Source organism: Gavia stellata, chromosome 1, assembly GCF_030936135.1.
Source record: "Gavia stellata isolate bGavSte3 chromosome 1, bGavSte3.hap2, whole genome shotgun sequence".
Taxonomy (NCBI): Eukaryota; Metazoa; Chordata; class Aves; order Gaviiformes; family Gaviidae; genus Gavia; species Gavia stellata.
Genome location: NC_082594.1, coordinates 100014372 through 100033134, shown reverse-complemented (window position 1 = coordinate 100033134; position 18763 = coordinate 100014372). Strand labels below are relative to the sequence as shown.

The 18763-nt window shown below is 38.8% G+C and overlaps 1 protein-coding gene across 1 annotated transcript in view; it reads right to left on the bottom strand.

Annotated features, from left to right (window-relative positions):
- ERG (ETS transcription factor ERG) overlaps positions 1 to 15660 on the bottom strand; it is a 64257-nt gene extending 48597 nt beyond the window's left edge. Inside the window, exon 1 of the mRNA XM_059829849.1 lies at positions 15569 to 15660. Within this exon, the coding sequence (XP_059685832.1) occupies positions 15569 to 15586 (18 nt within the window). The 5' untranslated portion in view covers positions 15587 to 15660. The remainder of the gene's footprint in view (positions 1 to 15568) is intronic.
- Between the last annotated feature and the right edge of the window lie 3103 nt (positions 15661 to 18763).

The following is an 18763-nucleotide window of genomic DNA, read 5'->3' as shown; positions in this document are numbered from 1 at the left end:
AATGCAAACTAATTTCGCTCCATCAGAGCTAACAGAAACACATACTTGGTTTTACTAAGAGAACGCTGACTCTTCTGAATGTCTTTTAAATATATAAAAGGTTTCTGAACTCTTTTCTTATAAGATACTTCCAGTAACACTGAAATAGAAAACAGATCTTTAGAAACCAACTCTTTTGTAAGAATATGGAAAACAGATCTAAGGCTTCAGGAAGATTTTTGCTTCCTCATGTTGAGCATTTCATCACTGACCAGGCATGTTTTAAAGCTGTTTATTATCTTCTGAAGCTTCAAACTTCAGTCCCGACTGTGGAGAAAATGTTTGCTAGAAACATTTAAAATTCCTACCACATCTTCTTGTATTCTACTTTTTCTACAAATAGGCTTTGTATGTTGAGTACACTAAATATTATATTTGTCACATGCACAAATAATTTTTTTTTAATCAGTTATTTGAAAATTCAGTTCGTATTTATGCAGTTTTCAAAGTCCAGAGTTCCTGACTCTGTATTTCTAGTACAATCCCTGAGGATATTTTTCTAACTCTTACAATATTTTTAGGTGTCAGTGAAATATCAGTCCTTGCAAAGAAAACTACACTACTCATTTTAAAACTTGGTAGCTAAAAATTTTGCATTCCACTCTGATCTTTTATATGAGTACTTCTACTGACATAAATAGAACTATTTGTAAATAAGAGCTAACAGGCTTGAATTTATAGATATTTCTCAAAGCACTAGAACAACTTCAGCATTAACTGAGCTTTGTGGCAGCCTACGAAATTTTAGCAGCTGTGTAGTATAATGTCCCATTTCACACCAGATTAGAAGTGCAGAGATGTTAGTAATGACACCAATTCCGTGGGAAACAGAAAAGCTCTGAAAATCACAAGGAAAGTGTCTCAGGATGGGAACCTGAAAAAACAGCAGCTGTTTTTGAAAATACACAGTAGTTTTTTCAAGTCACTCTGTGGATCCGTGGATATAACTGAAAAGCCTCCCTTCCAGTCCCCTGTCCGAGTCATTAGCCACCAGATCATGCATGTACAGAACCTGCTCTGATGCATCGATGCTACATAACTCTCTGTTCCCACTGGGCTTACAACATGGGAATTAAAAAAGACAAAATGCCCTGTACTTAGCCAGCAATAACAGGAGTAATTAGCAGTCTACCAATTATACAAATAGGAGGGTTTTGGACTTTTTTTCCTCCTGTGTGTTCATTATTCATAGGGAAATATTTTCTCATACAAGCAAGGTACTGAAATTTGCAGAGTCAAGTGAACTGTGTTTCTGGTAAAAAGGGGTGTAAGACATTTGTGTGAAGATGCAGGATACAGACAGTGTGAAACCAGCTCTGTCCTTCAGAAATGTGTGTTTACAGGTTGAGGGTAACTGAGGATTACATAAAGCAGAGAAAAGGCAATCTGAGTGAAAAAGAAAACAGAGAAAGAGATGAAGCAGTCCTAAAGGAGATCAAAGAAATCTAGAGAAGGAAAGAATATGGATGATTAAAAAATAGGCTGAAGTCTGTGAGACTGGAGGATTCTGCTGGTGGCTGGAGCACTGGGAAGGCATGGAGCATAACAAAGTAAACCAGAGAAACTGAGACAATCAGAGACAATCGAGGTAATGCTCATGAGGACTTGATGTGCTGAAGATATCCACAGTGGCTACAATTTAGAGACTATCCATCGCTTAGTGTTGTAAGACTTCAATATATGGGGACAAATGAGGTGGGGTTTTGTTGAGCAGTGTACAAAACTAATTTTAAAAAATATTCATTTTAGTTTAGAGATTTGACATTTGATCAGCAAACGCGCAGGTTCTAGGAAGCTTAAAAAGTAAATCAGAAAGGAATACTAAAAGAGAAAGGAGGAAAAAAGATATCTTGAAGGTCAGGGAAGTGAACACTTCTATTGTGAGCTTCTGCATTAAATTTCCTCTGTCATCTAAAAGAACATAGAATCAGCATTTGGTATTTAGTGGACACATTGGGTAACAGACTGGAATAGAATGGGTAGATATTAACACGTTCATGCTACAGCAAATACAGAAGATACAGCTTAGAAAAACACAGTGGCTGGTTGAATACATTTTTCGTGCCAGCTCTGTTGGGGCTTTTTAACAGTAGGATAAATTAGGAAATCACAGTGCAGTTTCTTTCTGAGCCAGCTGAGTTTACAAATAGTCTTATGTGAACCTCCAATATGTTATGCTAAACTGTTTGCTAAATGACCTGCCCCGCAAATGATATGGTGATAAGGAGAATGCATTCACATGTATGAACTGAGGACTCCTCCTTGTGTATCATTCCCGCAGTCGTGCCGGGACCACCACAGGCATCACTTCCCCTAGAACAGACAGATGACTCGTCTGCCATTTGCCAAGTACAAGGCAGGTAGGGAAGTGCTTGTCTTTGCCCTGACACAGCGTGCTTGGAAAGGACAGCATTTCCTCATTGCAGGGGGCAGCACATCCATTCCAGCAGTGATGATCTCCCAGAGGATGGCAGTGGCCTTTGCCCAGCAACTGGCCAGCTGCAGCTGAAGGGAGCAATGGAGCTCACTGCTTGAGCCCAGCCATATTTAATAAAAGAAGCTCAGGACAGCATCTTGGCCCAAAAAAGAGTCTTCCACAACTGCCCACTGTTCTGTAAAAGCAAATGCAACTTTTCAGCTTGTACTTTGAGCTTTGGATTCTCTGTGCATTTGCCTAATTCACAAGAAAAATCAGGAAATTTTGGTGGTGTTTTGTGTAGGACTTCTTTGCTTGCAAAGCTAGACTTTTTTGGAAGTTTGGGCCTCTGTTCTCCTTTGCTTGGCCACATTCTCATTTATTTATACAAGTCTGGTGATTGTAAATGGTCTCTGAAGTACTGGAGATTACAGTTTATACTGACTGTCACGAAAAGTCAGAGTATAATGACTTGGTTTTTCTTTTCTTCTAGTGTCTCTTGTATACTATGCTGATAGTTTCAGAAAGTCTAAAACTGTTCTCCTTAGGATACTTCATGACTCAAAGTACCTCCTTGACAGATTTTGTTTTCCCGCCTTTCATTTTGTTTTTTTCCAGCACTGACTGGCACTGATTATTATTGCTTCAGTTGCTTATGCAGTAGTTTGTAAACTATTTTGAAGAAAATTGCGTTGTTCCTGCTTTTGCTCAGCATTAGTGTCATTATCAAACTTCGAAGTTTCATTTTCAGCATCATCCCAATCCCATTTACTTTATCTTATCTAACTAAGATTTTAAAAGAGTTAATTCTGAGGATTTATCAAGCTTCCTTTTTAACAACAGTAGTTGCCAACTTTCATGATCTTACTGAACCTTAGGTTCCTTTGAACCTAAATTCTAGAGTCAGCTGAAAACCTAAGACTGTTAGTTTCAGCTAAAAGAATGTGAATTTCAAGCTTTAAAAGGCAGATAAGAAGGTGAACAATATAACATATATTATTTCCTGAAATTCATGTCATCTTGTGAATTCTGAATTCTGAATATTTCTTACTGACAAAAATTATAATGTTCCTTATTGTCACCTTAATTTCAATATTGCGTCCCACTGCTCTCTACTTCCACCTTAAAACTTTCATATAGAACCTTTTCCAACACTTTTCATCATCTTCTTACTCAACCTTCTGAATTTCTCTGAGTCCTCCTCTTTTCACTAAGGAAAGGAACAGAAGAGCAGCTCGGGGAAAAAAAAAAAGGAAAACAATGCCTTGGGGCTCACAGGCACCCCACGTAATGCTGACCTTTCTCAAGCAACCTACCAGTCCCCTTAATTGATCCTTTCCAGTGTCATAAAAGCCTTCAAGCCCCCTAAATTGCAATATTTGGAGAGAAAATTGCTACTAAGATATATAGAGGTGCATTATTTTTACCTGTGATATTATAAACATTGGGTATTTTCAGATTTTAAAAAATGAGCTGAAGCTTTTGTCAGTTACTATACAGAAAATACGTTTCTCCAATAGGTTAGACTGCCAGCTTTATTTCTTTACAGCCTCAGGAGTAAGACTTAATATTGAACATCTGATGGCACGAATCCATCTGAATCCCAGCTTACAAACTAGAAACATGACCAGAAATGCGTTTGATTCATTATTTTCATTAATTAAAAAGAGCACCCTAAAATTCCAGGTTACTGAGTGTTCATCTGCATCAGACCCTTAGACAAGGTACTTGTTTTGTGTGAGCTCTACCTCTGCACATAGGACTAGGTCAAGACCTTAGTGGTACTAACACCACATGCAGCCCCTTAAGAAGCGGGTAAGCAATGTCCAGGCGGTGTGTGTAGTTATTCTGCAGGATCTCTGCCCTATGCTGAATTCAGCCCTGTTATATGAAGTGTTCAGAGTTTTTAAGTCAGGCCTCAGAAATAGAGACTACTTAAAAGCAATGCACTTTGGGTCTGCCTGCTGGCTTTTGAGCCTTCAGGGTAGATTCTTTAGTACTAGAGAGTCTTTTGTCAATGAAGACTGAAGACTTCAAGTGTTCATATAATCTAAGAAACTGTCCTTTAAGAAAACTGCTAAATATCACAAGACTCCTGATAAAAACTGTGAAAGTTGGCAAGAATTGCATCCTCCAAGAAGCAGCTGAGACTGACAAGAGATCGAGGCCAAACAAAACCTCTGTGAAAGAGGAAAACAGCACTGTGAAGGCCCAAGCTCAGAAGAGAAACATACTTGGAATTGAATTTGGTCCGGTCTGGGTTCTAAAAGGTTAGATTAAATATGTGATGAAGATGTGGGGAAAAAAAAGTGAAACCGAAGACAGCTAAGATTTAACATTCATGCTAATTGGAAAGGATCTGGCACCATTACAGAGGAAGAATTAATGCAGAATGAGTTCAAAGTCAGTAATTTACACATACATTTTATAGATTATGCTTTACTTAAAATATTTTTAACACCTACTTAAATGCATTTTTTAAAAAAGGTGCTGTAGTTGTCAAATCTGCAACACACTTGCCCGCCAAGCAGTTTTTCAATTCGTAGTTCATTGTTATCCCATTTTGAATGTTTGGAGCTAAAGTTTCCCATCCTAAGTGAGAAAAAAAAATGAAAGCATTGCACGAGTAGTAATAGTTAGCAGCAATTTTTTGCTGAAAGCATGTCATTGATACCCATGTGAATAAAACACTATCAAATGAAAGGTCTGAAGATTTAAAAGGGAACGGTTACTTGTTTGCAAAACAAAAACAGCCTCTGTTTCTGTATATTAAAGATGGGAGGGAAAACACAGGAGAAGTTTTGCAAAACTGCAGTTTTCTAGCATTTCAGCTGGTTAAAACTACAGGTTGGGAGGAAGGTACAAGAAAGAAGAGTACAGCAAAGCCACTTTGCCCAAATTCATCTCCTATGTGACTTTCTTTCTTCACGTTTCAGTTACATTATTTTACTAAACAAAGACTTTTCCTAGGAAAAAAGATCTAGCCCCTTTCAATTTTCCTTACTTTTTCTAGAAAGGTAGCATTGACTAAGTAGAGTTTTTTTCACATCAGTGAGAGCAGGTAAGTGGCATAACAACACATTCCAATTATGAGTAAGCAGTCCATCCTCAAAAAACCATCTGAAGTCTCACTGAGCAGAAACAGTGGGAACTCTCAAGTTGATCAGCACCTTGGAAAATCAAGATCCTTATTCAGGGCTCTAAACAGAGATTTAACCACCTAACCTGAGGGACCCTTTTTTTTTTTTTTAAATTTCAACCTCGTCCATTTAAAGACTTTTCTACTAAACTTGCATCCTTTAGCATAAAGCACCAATGATTTAGTTGGTATTGTAAAGATTTACTATGCACTTTTCCTATCTTATTAGAACCCGTAATGGAATCCACTTACTCGAATTTCTTTGGCTCTGAATGCATATTGCTGAAGAGTATGACATCCATAGGTTAAATTCCTGTCTACCTTTCATTTCAGCTTTATAACTGTAGTGAGTACATTTCCTTAAAACCTGTGGATTCTAAATTAAAGGAAAATTTATTTTTAATTCCACCAGTATTCAAAAAACCATGAGAGTTCAGCATTAAAGTTATTAGACTACTCTGATGATTGAAAGAAAACAAAAAAGAAAACTAAGAAATTGACAGAAGCTTGTAGATAGACGTTTTCTAACAAAAAATGGTTTTCAAGACAATTTTTTAGTTTTGCTAAATGTTTATAAAACATATGTTAAAAACAAACAGTTTCAGTAAAGACCTTCACTGAAACATTTTCAGGAGAATAACTGTTTCTTGACCAATATTACTAACAATGCATACAAATTTATTCTTCTCACTATGTAGGAGCCCCATGCATGGGAACAAGGATGCCTTTTTTGCTGTGTATCTATCAGACAAGGATGATGATCTGTCTCTCTGTAACCTTTGTCTATATTTTCACTCCTAATCAGAAGAAATAACATGATTTTCTGATGTCTCCCTGGACATAAGTCTCCTCACTACTTAACATGTTTAATGCTGCACATGTGCAGACAACTCTGTCCTTAGAGGTATATAAAATGTGCTGGATTTGTCTTGTTAGTTCAATAAAAAGAAAGTGAGGGCCATCACCTTGCCATTGCAGAGTCCAGCACAATGAGGCATGCTTGCACACTCTTAATCTAAAACATCAGTGGAACAGCTCAGATGCTTTCAGTTCAGCACGTGTCTATACAGTTTGATGGATCACATCTACAACAACCACTCAATGAACACTGTGCTGCCTGCGACCCTCCACAGAGCTTGCTTTTTTGGCTGGGGCAACATAGCCCGAATCAAAGTCCACTGAAGTCAATGGAGAGACTCAGCACCGTCAACAGGATCGTGCTGATCTGAAGCCAGGACAGGAAACTCTGAGGAAACGTAAGAGCTACCCTGTTTGTTGCCTTGAATATTTGTTTAGTGTTTTGGAATTCACTGACTAAAGCTGCATGGAAGAAACTTGGCAGGCAAAGACTTTTGCCAAGCTGTGTTATTTTGGTTGTATCAGAACTCCTGAAATAAACCCAAAACTCCAGTGAGACTTTCGTGTTCATGCCATAGCTTCCTTGAACTCACTTAATCCAACTGTTCACGATCACCCTGGACTGCCAGATCTGCTGCAGTCTTGGCTAGCCTGGCAATATTGTGCTAAGAACATTATGTGCCCGGTTGTCCTCTCAATTTACATCCATCTTACACCTCTATAGCCCATTGGATACAACTGGATCCACTACGGGATCCAGTTCTGATTTACTCCAGCTTAGAGAAAGAGGAAAATTCAACAGGTTTACTGTAGAGCCCAAGACAAAACTCCCAAAGTTTGAATTTCTTTGAGTGGCCACCACGATATATTTCTTCTCGCTGAAACAAGCATTAACTGAATGGCCACGTCCACCAGTTGATTAACTGTTCAGAAGCGTAGTCCCGGGTTCCACATCTCACAAGTGGCTATTTTGTTGACTAATATTTTCAACAAAAATACACCTTTGGAATTAAAAAAATACCACATTTAGAAGAGAACAGACATGAAAAATAAGCCTACGGATGATTCAGCTGGAGTTTGTGTTCATTAAGAGGGTTAATACAAAAGTTCCTGATTGTTTCTGTTGTTTATGAATCTCGACCTTCAGAACAGCACTGAAATGTGCTGTCTCCTAAAGATGTTCCCTACCGATATGACACACATTTTGTATTGTTTCACTGCACACAAGCATTAATATCCCAGAGGTAACCCACCCTTCTTTTAACGGCTGGTGACAGGTCCAATGGCTGAGCAAAAATCAGTTGAAGGAAAGGGAAGTCTTGTCGGAAATGAGATTAATCTTGTAACGAGTGTTCAGCCCTGATAACCCATCTGTGCAGAGAACTGCTTTAACTGGAGAGCAATTAACCTTCACCTGACAAGCTCTGTCCAACCGTTATAAACAACATTAAAGGCACAGGATCCCCCTCTTTTTCCCCCCTTTACATAGACTAAACAATCAGATTCTGAATTCCATGAAAACGGTACATGTAACGCTGCCTTGATGACAAATTGCAGGAAAATTTTTTAAAGGTAATGGCTGTATGGAAATAATGTGAAAAATGTCTCTGGCCACCACTTTAGTGAGTTGATGTGATTAGTAAAAAGCAACAATTTTGAGCACTTCCAAGGGAATACCTTACGCATGAGGGAAGCTGATGTGAATACGCCAAAGACTAACAATAATAAAAACATATGCAAGCAGATAAGAGCTGGCTAACCATGTCCCAGGAACATTGCTTTCAGGACAAAGCATCTGTGTCCCCAACACCCCTGTGAACCCAAAGCCAAGGGGCAACTTCCTAGAGCTTCTTCACCTGTGGCCTTGTGGAAATTACTTGTCAAAACTAACTTCAACTTGCAGAACCCATCTGCAGTAACTGGGCTTTTGGGTCAGATCCCCACAGTTCCAAGCGATGCAGTCTCTGAAAAGGTCTGTAAATCCAGCCTGAGATTCCCAGCTTGTTAGACCACAACACAAACTAAAACAACTGCCTTTCCCACAGTAGTCTGAGGAGATAACTGAATGTGGGTCTATTCTTCAAAGAAGAAAAGGCGCAATATACATGAAGCCAAAATAGCAAAGGACTACTCAACTCTATGGGGAAAGGCCAAGATACCAATCTCAGTCACTGTGGCAGAAACGTAGAATGACTCCAGACGAATCATCGACAAAATTTGGGCTGAGCTCCTGCATATCTTGGGTGAAAGCCTGGCTCCAGTCAAGCCATTGGCCAAATATTTTGACTTCATTTTGGCCAATTTCACTTCAGGTTTCGTAAATCCTCATTCATTCTATTCATGTGCCTGAAAGCAATTACCCTGAAGTTACAATTAGCAATGGAGGTATTCTGTCTTTGTTTACTTTTCTTTTGCTCTAGATTTCTTTTTCTTAGCAGAAGTTCAAACATACAGGTTAGTCATGGTTTTATTTTTCTGTACAGTGAGGAAAAATTCCATTTCAGTCATTTCGGTTGAATATATATGTCACTGTTGATTGCAAGAGATGGCCGTGACTCTTTAATATGTGCAGAACAAGCTCTGAACTATTTGTTGGAGAAGTCCATCTCAAGGGCTAGTGAAATGTATATTTTATTTGGTCATGCACACACATAAGGAAAGGATGCAGGCAACAAGGAGTTGGAGGGAGGTTGCTTGCTCTTCCTCTGACAGAATGACAATGTATTTTGAAGCATCCTGATCTGCAGTATTGTAAAATGCAGGGCCACTTTTCCTACCATTGCAGAGAAAAACCCTGATATTTCATAGTCCAGCATAACAGCATTGGTCTTAAATTTTTACACAAACAGATGTGTTGTACTGTGCCTTAAATGTTTAAATAGTAACAGGTAGAACATTACCTTTACATCAAACAAGACAGGCTTAGATCTTTTCAGTGAATTAGGTATTAACAGATAGGAAGTTCCTATTGAAAGCATTTCCTGTATTGGTAGTCCCTGATTTTGGCGACTTATCTGGGTAGGAAATGAACGCAGGAAGTATCTGTCTACAGTCTCTTTATCATCAAGGTAATTGCTGTGGCAGCATTTTACTGTTTATCAAGGTAATAAACATATCGTCTAAAAAAAGATGTTTTTCAACTCTAAAGAATGAGGTTTAAAAAAAATCTTACAGGCTAGCATTGTGGTTATGCAAAATCTTCCACGTAGAATTAATACGCTGCTACTTGTTTCTCTCAGCACAACTGTAATTAGGGATTTGTCAAACGAAACATCTCCAGTCTCCTGTGGCTTTTTTCCCAGTTATAGCACTGTTTCTCTGTATCTCACTCTCTCACCTCTCTTAAGTCAGGCAGGTCATTTTAAAGAGTTCTGCCACTTCCCATAAATAGTTACTCGCCACCCCTTCCTGCAGGTATTTGCATATACCCAGTCCTTGTCATTTGTTGTTGTATTTCCTTCCCATCTATCAGGCATTGCTTAACCTGGCAACACATACATTTAACTGAGCAAGTCAGATCTTTTCCTAGTGTAAAAAGGTTACGCCAGCCTAGCGACACCATTTCCCACCCGTCAGTTGAGATATACACTCCAAATAAACATACATTGCAAGTGAAGGGACACATCATCTCACATGCATTCCTTCCACTCATTAATTTCCAAAATCCACCACTGCAAGAGACCATTTGCCAGGTCCACTGTATGTGGACGATTCCTTGGTGTGTCCTTCACCCTAGCCTTAAAAAACTGCTGTTACTCATTATTCTTTTTTACCTTTTAATGTTCAATGACATTTTAATGACAAAAATTGTCATTTTATTCATTTCATTTTGAAACAAATCAGATTTATGACATGATAATTACCAGTTTGTACACTGGTTTGTACACAGTACTTATTAAAAACCATTACTAATATTACTTGTTTATTACCAACTAATATTCCTTTCCTGAAAGCAATGCTTAATGTTTCTAATAGGATGACTATCTGCATAGTAAAAGTCAGCAACCTGGTGCCTAAGGATGCATGCCAAGGACAGAGGTACCTTCCTTGTGATACAAGTTTGCAACCTGAATCTCACCAGATTTCCTGAAACAACTCCCTCTGTTCACTGAGATGAGTTGTTTACAGGATTATACAGTCCTTCTTTTAAGGGGGGCAGGGGGAACAAATTGAGGGACACAGCACTATCCAATCTCAGGCAGGCTTGGTTACAACATTTAAAATTACCCCTTCAACCACAGAGACACATCCAACCTTTAAGGAAAGGATTGATACCTTTTTCACATAAGCACTTCAAAGTTTCTGTATTGTTGTCAGTGTTTGGAACACAGTCAACATTTCTTCTATAAAACACAAATATATATTAAGGACAGCAAGATGACCAGCAGTTCACATGCCATTTTGTCCCCTCATTGGCTTTTCATTACTGACAATGTGAAAAACTGATAGTATAATTATCTATCAAAAGAAATTAATTTTTAAATAGTCAATGATGAATCTGAAAGAAAACACGCTGCAGACAATGAAAAGATTTTTGTTAACTTGACAAGGATTGGCACTGCATGTGACATTTTCTACTGCATCACATTGTTAAAATTGATTATACAAGTGATACAAACCCGATTTTTCTTTTCTCTTTTCTCCACTTTGCTGATTTTCAAAATAATTCTGTTGGCTTGATTTAGATACTTGCATTATGAAGCCTACTTCTTTTTGAGTGAACAGCATTATATATTTTTACCGGATTATAAACTGTCACTTGGTAAATAAATATCTTCTTTTGGCATTCACATTTCTCAAGACTACTTCTGTATTTATCTTTCAGCAAGTCATTCTCCAAAAGCACTTGATTCTTTTAACATCATGGAACTTGCTGAAAAATATTTTGATAAGAGATAATATAGTTCTTGTTAAATAAAAACAAACAAACAAACCAACTCAGACAGTCAAACATATGCATTTTGCAGCTGCTGTTCCTTGCCTGGGGACTTAATTCCGGAAAGCAAAATCCTTATATTTGACTTCATTCTGGCATATGTAGCCACAAACCAGATGACCGAGTTAAATGACTGCTGATTAAAAGCAAAAGAAAACAACACAGAAATCCCCAAAATATCTTCTTCTGTTCTTATATGACTATTTCTTCCTTGAAATTGTACATTTGTATTTGAGTCAGAAATACTGTTTTACCTGGAAATAATTATAGGTCTGATTCTACTGCCTTTATTGGCAGAACAAAATCTTCATGAAATTGATGGAAACTTTGAATTAAGGAGTGCAAGATCAGGGTAAGTGGTTTCAGGCACTCTTTATGTTCTTGCCTCTGATTCACCTGAGCACTCAGGTGTGTGCTTAGCTTTAAGAGGGTTGTGTTATATCACCAAAGCCAATGGAAGTATTTAGAGGCTTAAATATACCATTGGATCATTTGCTAACTGAGATGAGAACAAAAAGAGAATAACATTTGTCATTTTTTTAATGAAAGGAACAGAAGTACAAATTATGTATTAATTCTATTGGATTCAGTGCAGATGCAGTCCTCTAAACAAAGACTTAAATGTTTCCATACGCTAAGAACAGATTTTTTTTTAAACTGTCTCCAGCATTCCTTGGATTTAGAAATATTTGAGCAAGTACTTGAATTTTCTAAAAGAAGGTGAGAGAAAAGTAATACTATAGAAAGAACCACACACTAAGATTCCTCACCAAAAAAAAAAAAAATCTTGCCACTATATACAGCTTTAATCAGTATATCCCTACTCTTTCAAGCCTTAGAAACCACAAAGATTTTCCTGTCCTTTATCAAATACACAGAGTTTTTTCTCCCAGAAGTCGTAGCTTCCATGTGACCAGCACATTAGAAATCAATAATAAAAAGTGGACATACGCATATTTAGAAGTAAAGTAGAGTAAAAGAAATATCGACAAGTGTAATCAATAAGTCATTGTAAAGTCAAGATAACTTACTGAATAGCTTTTCTAAGAATAAATATAGTTTCATTGGCAGGTAGGAAGAAAAATATAACAAGGCTTGCTACATGGCAAGGAAGAAGATTCTAGTTGTATTTTTCTATTTAATGTTTTTTCCTCCACTATAGGATAATGGGAAAAAAACCCAAAATGACCTTCAGGATAAGTATTTTTGCTTCATCCCAAGGTAACACTTAAGTAATTTTTGCTCCATTCTATTAAAAAAACCACCAAAAAAAAGACAGATGCCTAATTCAGAAGCCTTTGATATTTCCTAAAATTGTATTTACAGTAACTACTGGGATGCTTATAATTAGCAGTGCTGTATTGATTTGATAGTCTTCAGCTTCAGTGCCCTCCACCGTTGTGCTACTGCACATATCTGTCAGGTACTACTTGTGCCAGAAGGAAACATGTCACCTTATTGCTGAAATCCTGACTGTTGAAAAAAACTTGGAAAAAAACATTTTATCCTTCAAATGCCAAAAAAGCATACAGTGAGATTAGCTGTGTGCACACCAGGTATAGGGAAGCAAGTGGATTAGAAATATCAGCCCCCTGACTGAATACTGAAACCAAAATCCTGGCTGTGGAGGCACACACCTTATCCCACCACTCTTCTCTCCGCAGTTTCTTATGCCGCCCTCCGCGGGAGCCAGCCCCGCTCCCAGTCAGAGGGAGAGGTCCCGGCCCGAGCAAGGGTGGCCGCTCTTACAGCGTAAAGGTCAGAATTAAAGTAACTTATACAAATGCTTGCCCTCATAGATCCCGATTAGGCTCAGTTAAATCAGCCTGATTTCTCATGAGCCCCAAGTGTCCCATGGGTCTGTCTGCAGGTTTGTGGTAAGAAAAGGATGAATCAAAGTTTTACTGGAAGGCCACCTTCGCATGTATGTACATCTAGAGCAATTTCTACCTAGTTATGAAAAAACACATAGCCATTCACAAACCAATTTTGACCTTTAATGACTCCATGGCTTCCTTAAAGAAGAGAGTGAATTCCTGGTGCAGAGATAAGGCTCTCCACCTTCCTTGGCCACAGCCTCTTGTCACCTACACTGGGACAGCTGAGCTACAACACAGGCCATTACATGGAAATCGCAAAAAACATTTGCTAAACATAACTGTTTAGCAAAAGCACAAACACCCATTTGGCGTTCAAATGGAATTTCTTTACTTTGGAAACCTCTCAGTTAAATGACTTCTTTATGTACTCAGTATAGAAGAGGAATTGAATCTCTTTGGACTGGCTTAGCTTCATGTCAGAGTACTTTTCCTGCATCCAGAGTACAAAGCACCTGTCACTTCTTTTCAGTCATTTTACATTTTGCACTTGCATAAATAAAATCCTTGCTTCAGAATATAAGGCCTTGCCAGCACCCTGGGCACCAAAATCCCCAATGTTTTGGGATGCCTATTTCCCCCTGAAAGTTTCACGCTTCCAGATGAGGAGACAAAAATGTACATTTTTCCACTCAGGAGGCTTTGCTGTCTGCATTGAGTTATCAGGCTGCATAATACACAGCTGCACACAGTCTCTTTTCACCTCTGTAAGGTGGAGGTGAAATAATAACGATGAGATATTGTTTACAATCATTTACTCTATTATACTTCAGTCAACCAAAACATCAAAAAATAAATAATAATATCTCCTCAAAATACATACCACATCTAATGTCATTGTACCGTCATTTTTGAAAAAAATTTCCCATCAACATTGATAGTACGTTCTGATTAATAGACGCAAAAACCAGCGTTGCTATCTCAGCACATAGCCCTTTCTTTTAGCAATGCACAACTTGACCCCCTGAACCTCAAGATTTTCGTAGAGCGCCTGTCATGTCCTGCGTGCTCTGAAGTGTGCAGCAAAACCAAAGGGAATTCAGCTGTTTCAGGAGCTACTTAGCATATAATAGATACTGGCCAGTAATGAAGAGGAGATTCAGATCTTTGTCTCTATAGATAGCTTCTTGAAAGCATCAGTGACTGCGAAAAGTTCATTAGTCTTTTTAATCACATTGTCTTCAGGCAAGACTTTCTAATTTCAAAAATGATAACAAAAAGCATCAAATGATCTTTAAAATGTAAACATCTAAGCAGAAGTTACTGAGAAATCCAACTGCAGCTCCACTTAGCTAATGGCCAGGCACTGCTGCTATTCCATATCTCTTACTAAATCTCTGGCATAGTTAAAAAAGTACAGAAATACACAATACCACGAAGAAAACAAATACCTTGATCCCAACTCTGATAATACAATGCTGCAGAGTCCTCACTGTACATGCCGTTTTGCTCTTTGCGTAAAATTAGTTTCACTATCACAAAGCGTTTAGTTACAGTTATACTTCTGCAATTAATCACAGCTATTGCTATATCTGTAACTGCTATCTATTGCAACATACAGAGAAGCAAAATCTACATAGATAGACATATAGATACATTCAACTTTCTAAGCGACACAACCTGAAAAACTCAGCAAAGCCATTCTCAAAAAAAAAAAACAAACCATGCACCGAGATCAATTTATAAGCCAATAAGAGAATTTTATTGTCCAGAAAATTAAAACAAAAAGAACACACCCATGAGATCTCACCGCCACCATTAAAATAACATTCAGAAAGGTGCCGAGTATCAGGATAGAGTTTCTAGAAAAGCACATAATTAACACCTGCACAAGACAGAAACAAGAGCTGGTGCCTCTCATTCCCGCTTGCTAATACTTGAGTCCCCATCAACAAGAGAAACATTTAAAAGTATCCAAAAGGTTAGTGGTCTTAGGAACCCTCTTTTCCCTTCCAGTTGCACACCCTCTCCCCTTATGGCAGTCCGCAAACACATCCAAGTTGTCAGAATGATACCTACAAGAAATTTCAGAAGCTCTCATAAAAGGGCTTCGCATATGCAATCCACAGCACTGAACAGTGAATTTAAAAAACCCAATTTTTTTTCCGAGTTTGAAGTTTTTAAGCCTTGCGGATGGTTGGAGTAGGAAAAAGGAAATTTACTAGGCAGTACAAAGGAAATCTTGTTGTCCTCTATTGTGGCAGTGGGGGTGTTGCCCAATTCTAACTTATCTAGGTTGATAAAGGAAACCAAAGAACATGCCACTGAAAAAAATTCCAACAAAAAAGGTACCCCTTCCTTACCTTAATAGTGCTTGCCATAATGTGATCAAGATTATTGATCGCTAATAATTGCTAATAATAATTATTGCTTCGCTCTGACCAGAAAGAAGTTTTGATGAGGTTGTTTAGAGCGGATGAGATTGTGCTAACTCTGGGAAATGAAGTCAGCCAATGGCAGGAAGAGGTTTCTATTGGTCCTGGCCACTGCAGCTCGAAGAAACAGGATATTTGGGAGTGAAGAGATAAGAGTCCTAAAACAATGTTGTTTTTCTTGATGATATGTGACTAAATTTTTTAATTTTTTTTTTTTTTTAACAAAAAAGTCAATTGCCTGTGACTGCCTGGGCAGGTGTGATCTGATGTGCAGTAAGTGTGACATGCCACTTTGAGGCAGGATGCAGATGTCAGATGAAATGGGCCAAATTCGGCAGTAGTTTCATGTAGTCTGTTCACTGGGGAATTGCTGATTCAGGGCCAAAGCCAGACTTGGTATTAGCGGGTGTAACTCCAAATATGTTAATGAAGTCTAGCCCTGCTTACACCACGTCTGTATTTGTCCATTAGCTTCATTCCTGGATTCTTGAGCTATTGACACTTTCTAGACTATCTGATCTAGCACATTTTTTTTTCAGAGAAGAAGCAAGTAGATTGGAGACAATCATTTCTTTTTGATGCCTCTTTCTGACTGAAGAAAGGAAGTCACAAAAAGACATATATTTCAAAAGCAAATGCCTGAATGCCATAAACAGTCTTAAATTTTCCACACTTTTCCTTTACTTCACAGCTCTACCCATGCATGAAAATGAGATAGTTTCACTGGTAATTCCCTTCCCGGTTGGAGTGTAATAGTCATTTTTTATTCAGTGTTATATTTTCATTTGTCCTTTTGTAGCACTTGGCAGTCACAGGGCACCCCAAAACTACCACCGGTGCAAACAAAATACCGTCCCTGTCCCAGACCCTTGCTTAGGAGCGCTGAACTGAAAAAAAAAAAAAAAAATGATGGGAATAAGAAAGGCAAAGTGTTTCCACAGTACCAGCCAGTGTAAAAGCCCACCTGTAAAGAACCTCTCAGGATCCAGTGCTGGCACAACCCTCTTGCTCTTACGAGTCTCGCAACATTTTGTGTTTTTGTAAAAGACACAGTTCCTGATGTCACGAGATTCTGAGCCTTCAGCTAGAAGAGAAAAGCTTGAAAATAGGACCCTCAAAAATTAAAGGAAAAATTAAAAGAAGTCAGAATGTATTAATTTTTTAATAACCTTGTAATTTCAAAAAGCTGGTCCTACTATAACCAGTTTACGATTTCTTAATGCTTCCTATAACAACATCAAACCATGAACGTGCTGCTTGAAAGCACTGCAGCGCTGGGTAGGTAATTCCCGCTGTAATAAGGTCCTGCCCTCTGAGCAGGGACGCTGCTATGATAAAAAAGAACAAGAAATAGTGATGGCTTGTCATAGCATTATTTAGTGGAGGTAGATGACCTCACGCTCTGCCAATACCTTCCTCTCCTGCTCCTTAAGAAAAGAAAAGGAAATTGGAGGGCTGTTCTGTAACTGGTGATGACTGCTGGCACTTGGTATGCATTTTTTCCAAGTGGTACACAATGACAGCTGTAAGTCCCAGTTCACTCTTCCCCTCCTATCCTGACCTGAAGAAGGTGACACGCGGCCACGCACTTTTCCAGAGCTGAAGGGGAGGAGATGAAGTGCTGCCTGCTTGGCCCTCGGGCATTCGTCCTGCAGGCGCTGCCCCATCTCACACAAGGCAGGGCAGAGGAAAGGCTCGTCCATCTGCCCCTACTAAGGAGAATGGCTCTGCCACCCGCTAGGTCCTGGGAAATCCTCGTTTCCAGATGCCCCATGGGGACCTCAGAGCTGGAAATCCCTGAACACAACGGAGTAACACAGGACCAGTGCAGATCTGGCAGATCGGGATCTGGCAGAGCTGCCCCTGGGGAGTCCCTTTTTCAAGCTTAGCGGTGCATGTCCCTGTTGGGCCTGTATCCCAACTCTTCTCTGGCTGCCTCACAAGCCTCAGGGCCTCCTCAGGCAGCCCAAGGGGCTGAGCAAGCCTCCAGCAGACTCCAGATCCCGACGCAGAGACTGGGAATGGGAGAGCAGACACCCTGCTTTTCCTCCCCACTCTGGATCCTGAGGTGCCACAGGATCAACTCCCTGTAGAAGTTTAGCTTGAGCTTATAGTTCACTTTAAGGAACTCTGGTTTCTTCCACTGCAAAGATGACCGGTCACTTCAGAGCAATCCAGACTCAGCACTGCTGTGCAATAGTTTATATTCTCCATTAGCTGATTCTTATAGAAATCTGGTGTTGCACTGATGAACGTCTTCTTGCAGTCTACATCCCCCGAATTACTGTGCTTCTGCAGAGTACGCAACTTCTGGTAACTTTCCTATTTTCATTACAAACAGTACGAAAAGAAAGCAATTTACAGTAATTGTATTTCATGGGGATGTTGATTTCCTCCCTTTTCATCTCCAAACAATGAGCAAGACAGCCAAAAGATTAGAACCTTTTTCTTGAAATTTCAAAGCATTGTATAAAGTTTCAGTTGGGTGACTTCCACTCCAGTTAAGCCCATGATATTTTGGTTTTTTCTCTAATATATTGAGAGGCTTGAAGTATCAGTTCCAGCTCTCCAGTGGATGGGGTCTAACAAATTCATTCACAAGCAGGTTTTAGAAACGATTCTTCTCCAGCCTACCTCCATATAGACAAACCTCCTCTTGATTTATGTAGGGCTTTTAGAAGCATAAGGCAGGCAGTATCAGACTCTGCTGAGCTCTGTTATTATTATTATTATTATATAAGTTTTACAGAGCCCATAGCCCGGTAAGGATTTTGCCATTTTAAACTGGCACACATTCCGTGCCAAAGAATTCAATGAAGTTTATTTGACTTTCAAGCTAATACCCACAGGCAGATTTCTGAGTGCTTACACTTATGTCAAACCAATTGCAAGACACAGCCTTGGTATTGTAAGGAAAGGAAAATATTGGGTTATCAAATCACCATCATCCAGTTGCAAAAGAAAAATAGTGCAAGCACTTCTACTATTTTTCTCTTTTCTGCATTTTGTTAAGGTTAAATAGAAAGAAAATATGTTTCTGTTATGTTAGGCAACTATGTGTTATTGTCTGAAATAATGCTGTGTCCGTTTGAAAAAATGCGGCTTGGTCAACAAACAGAAAAA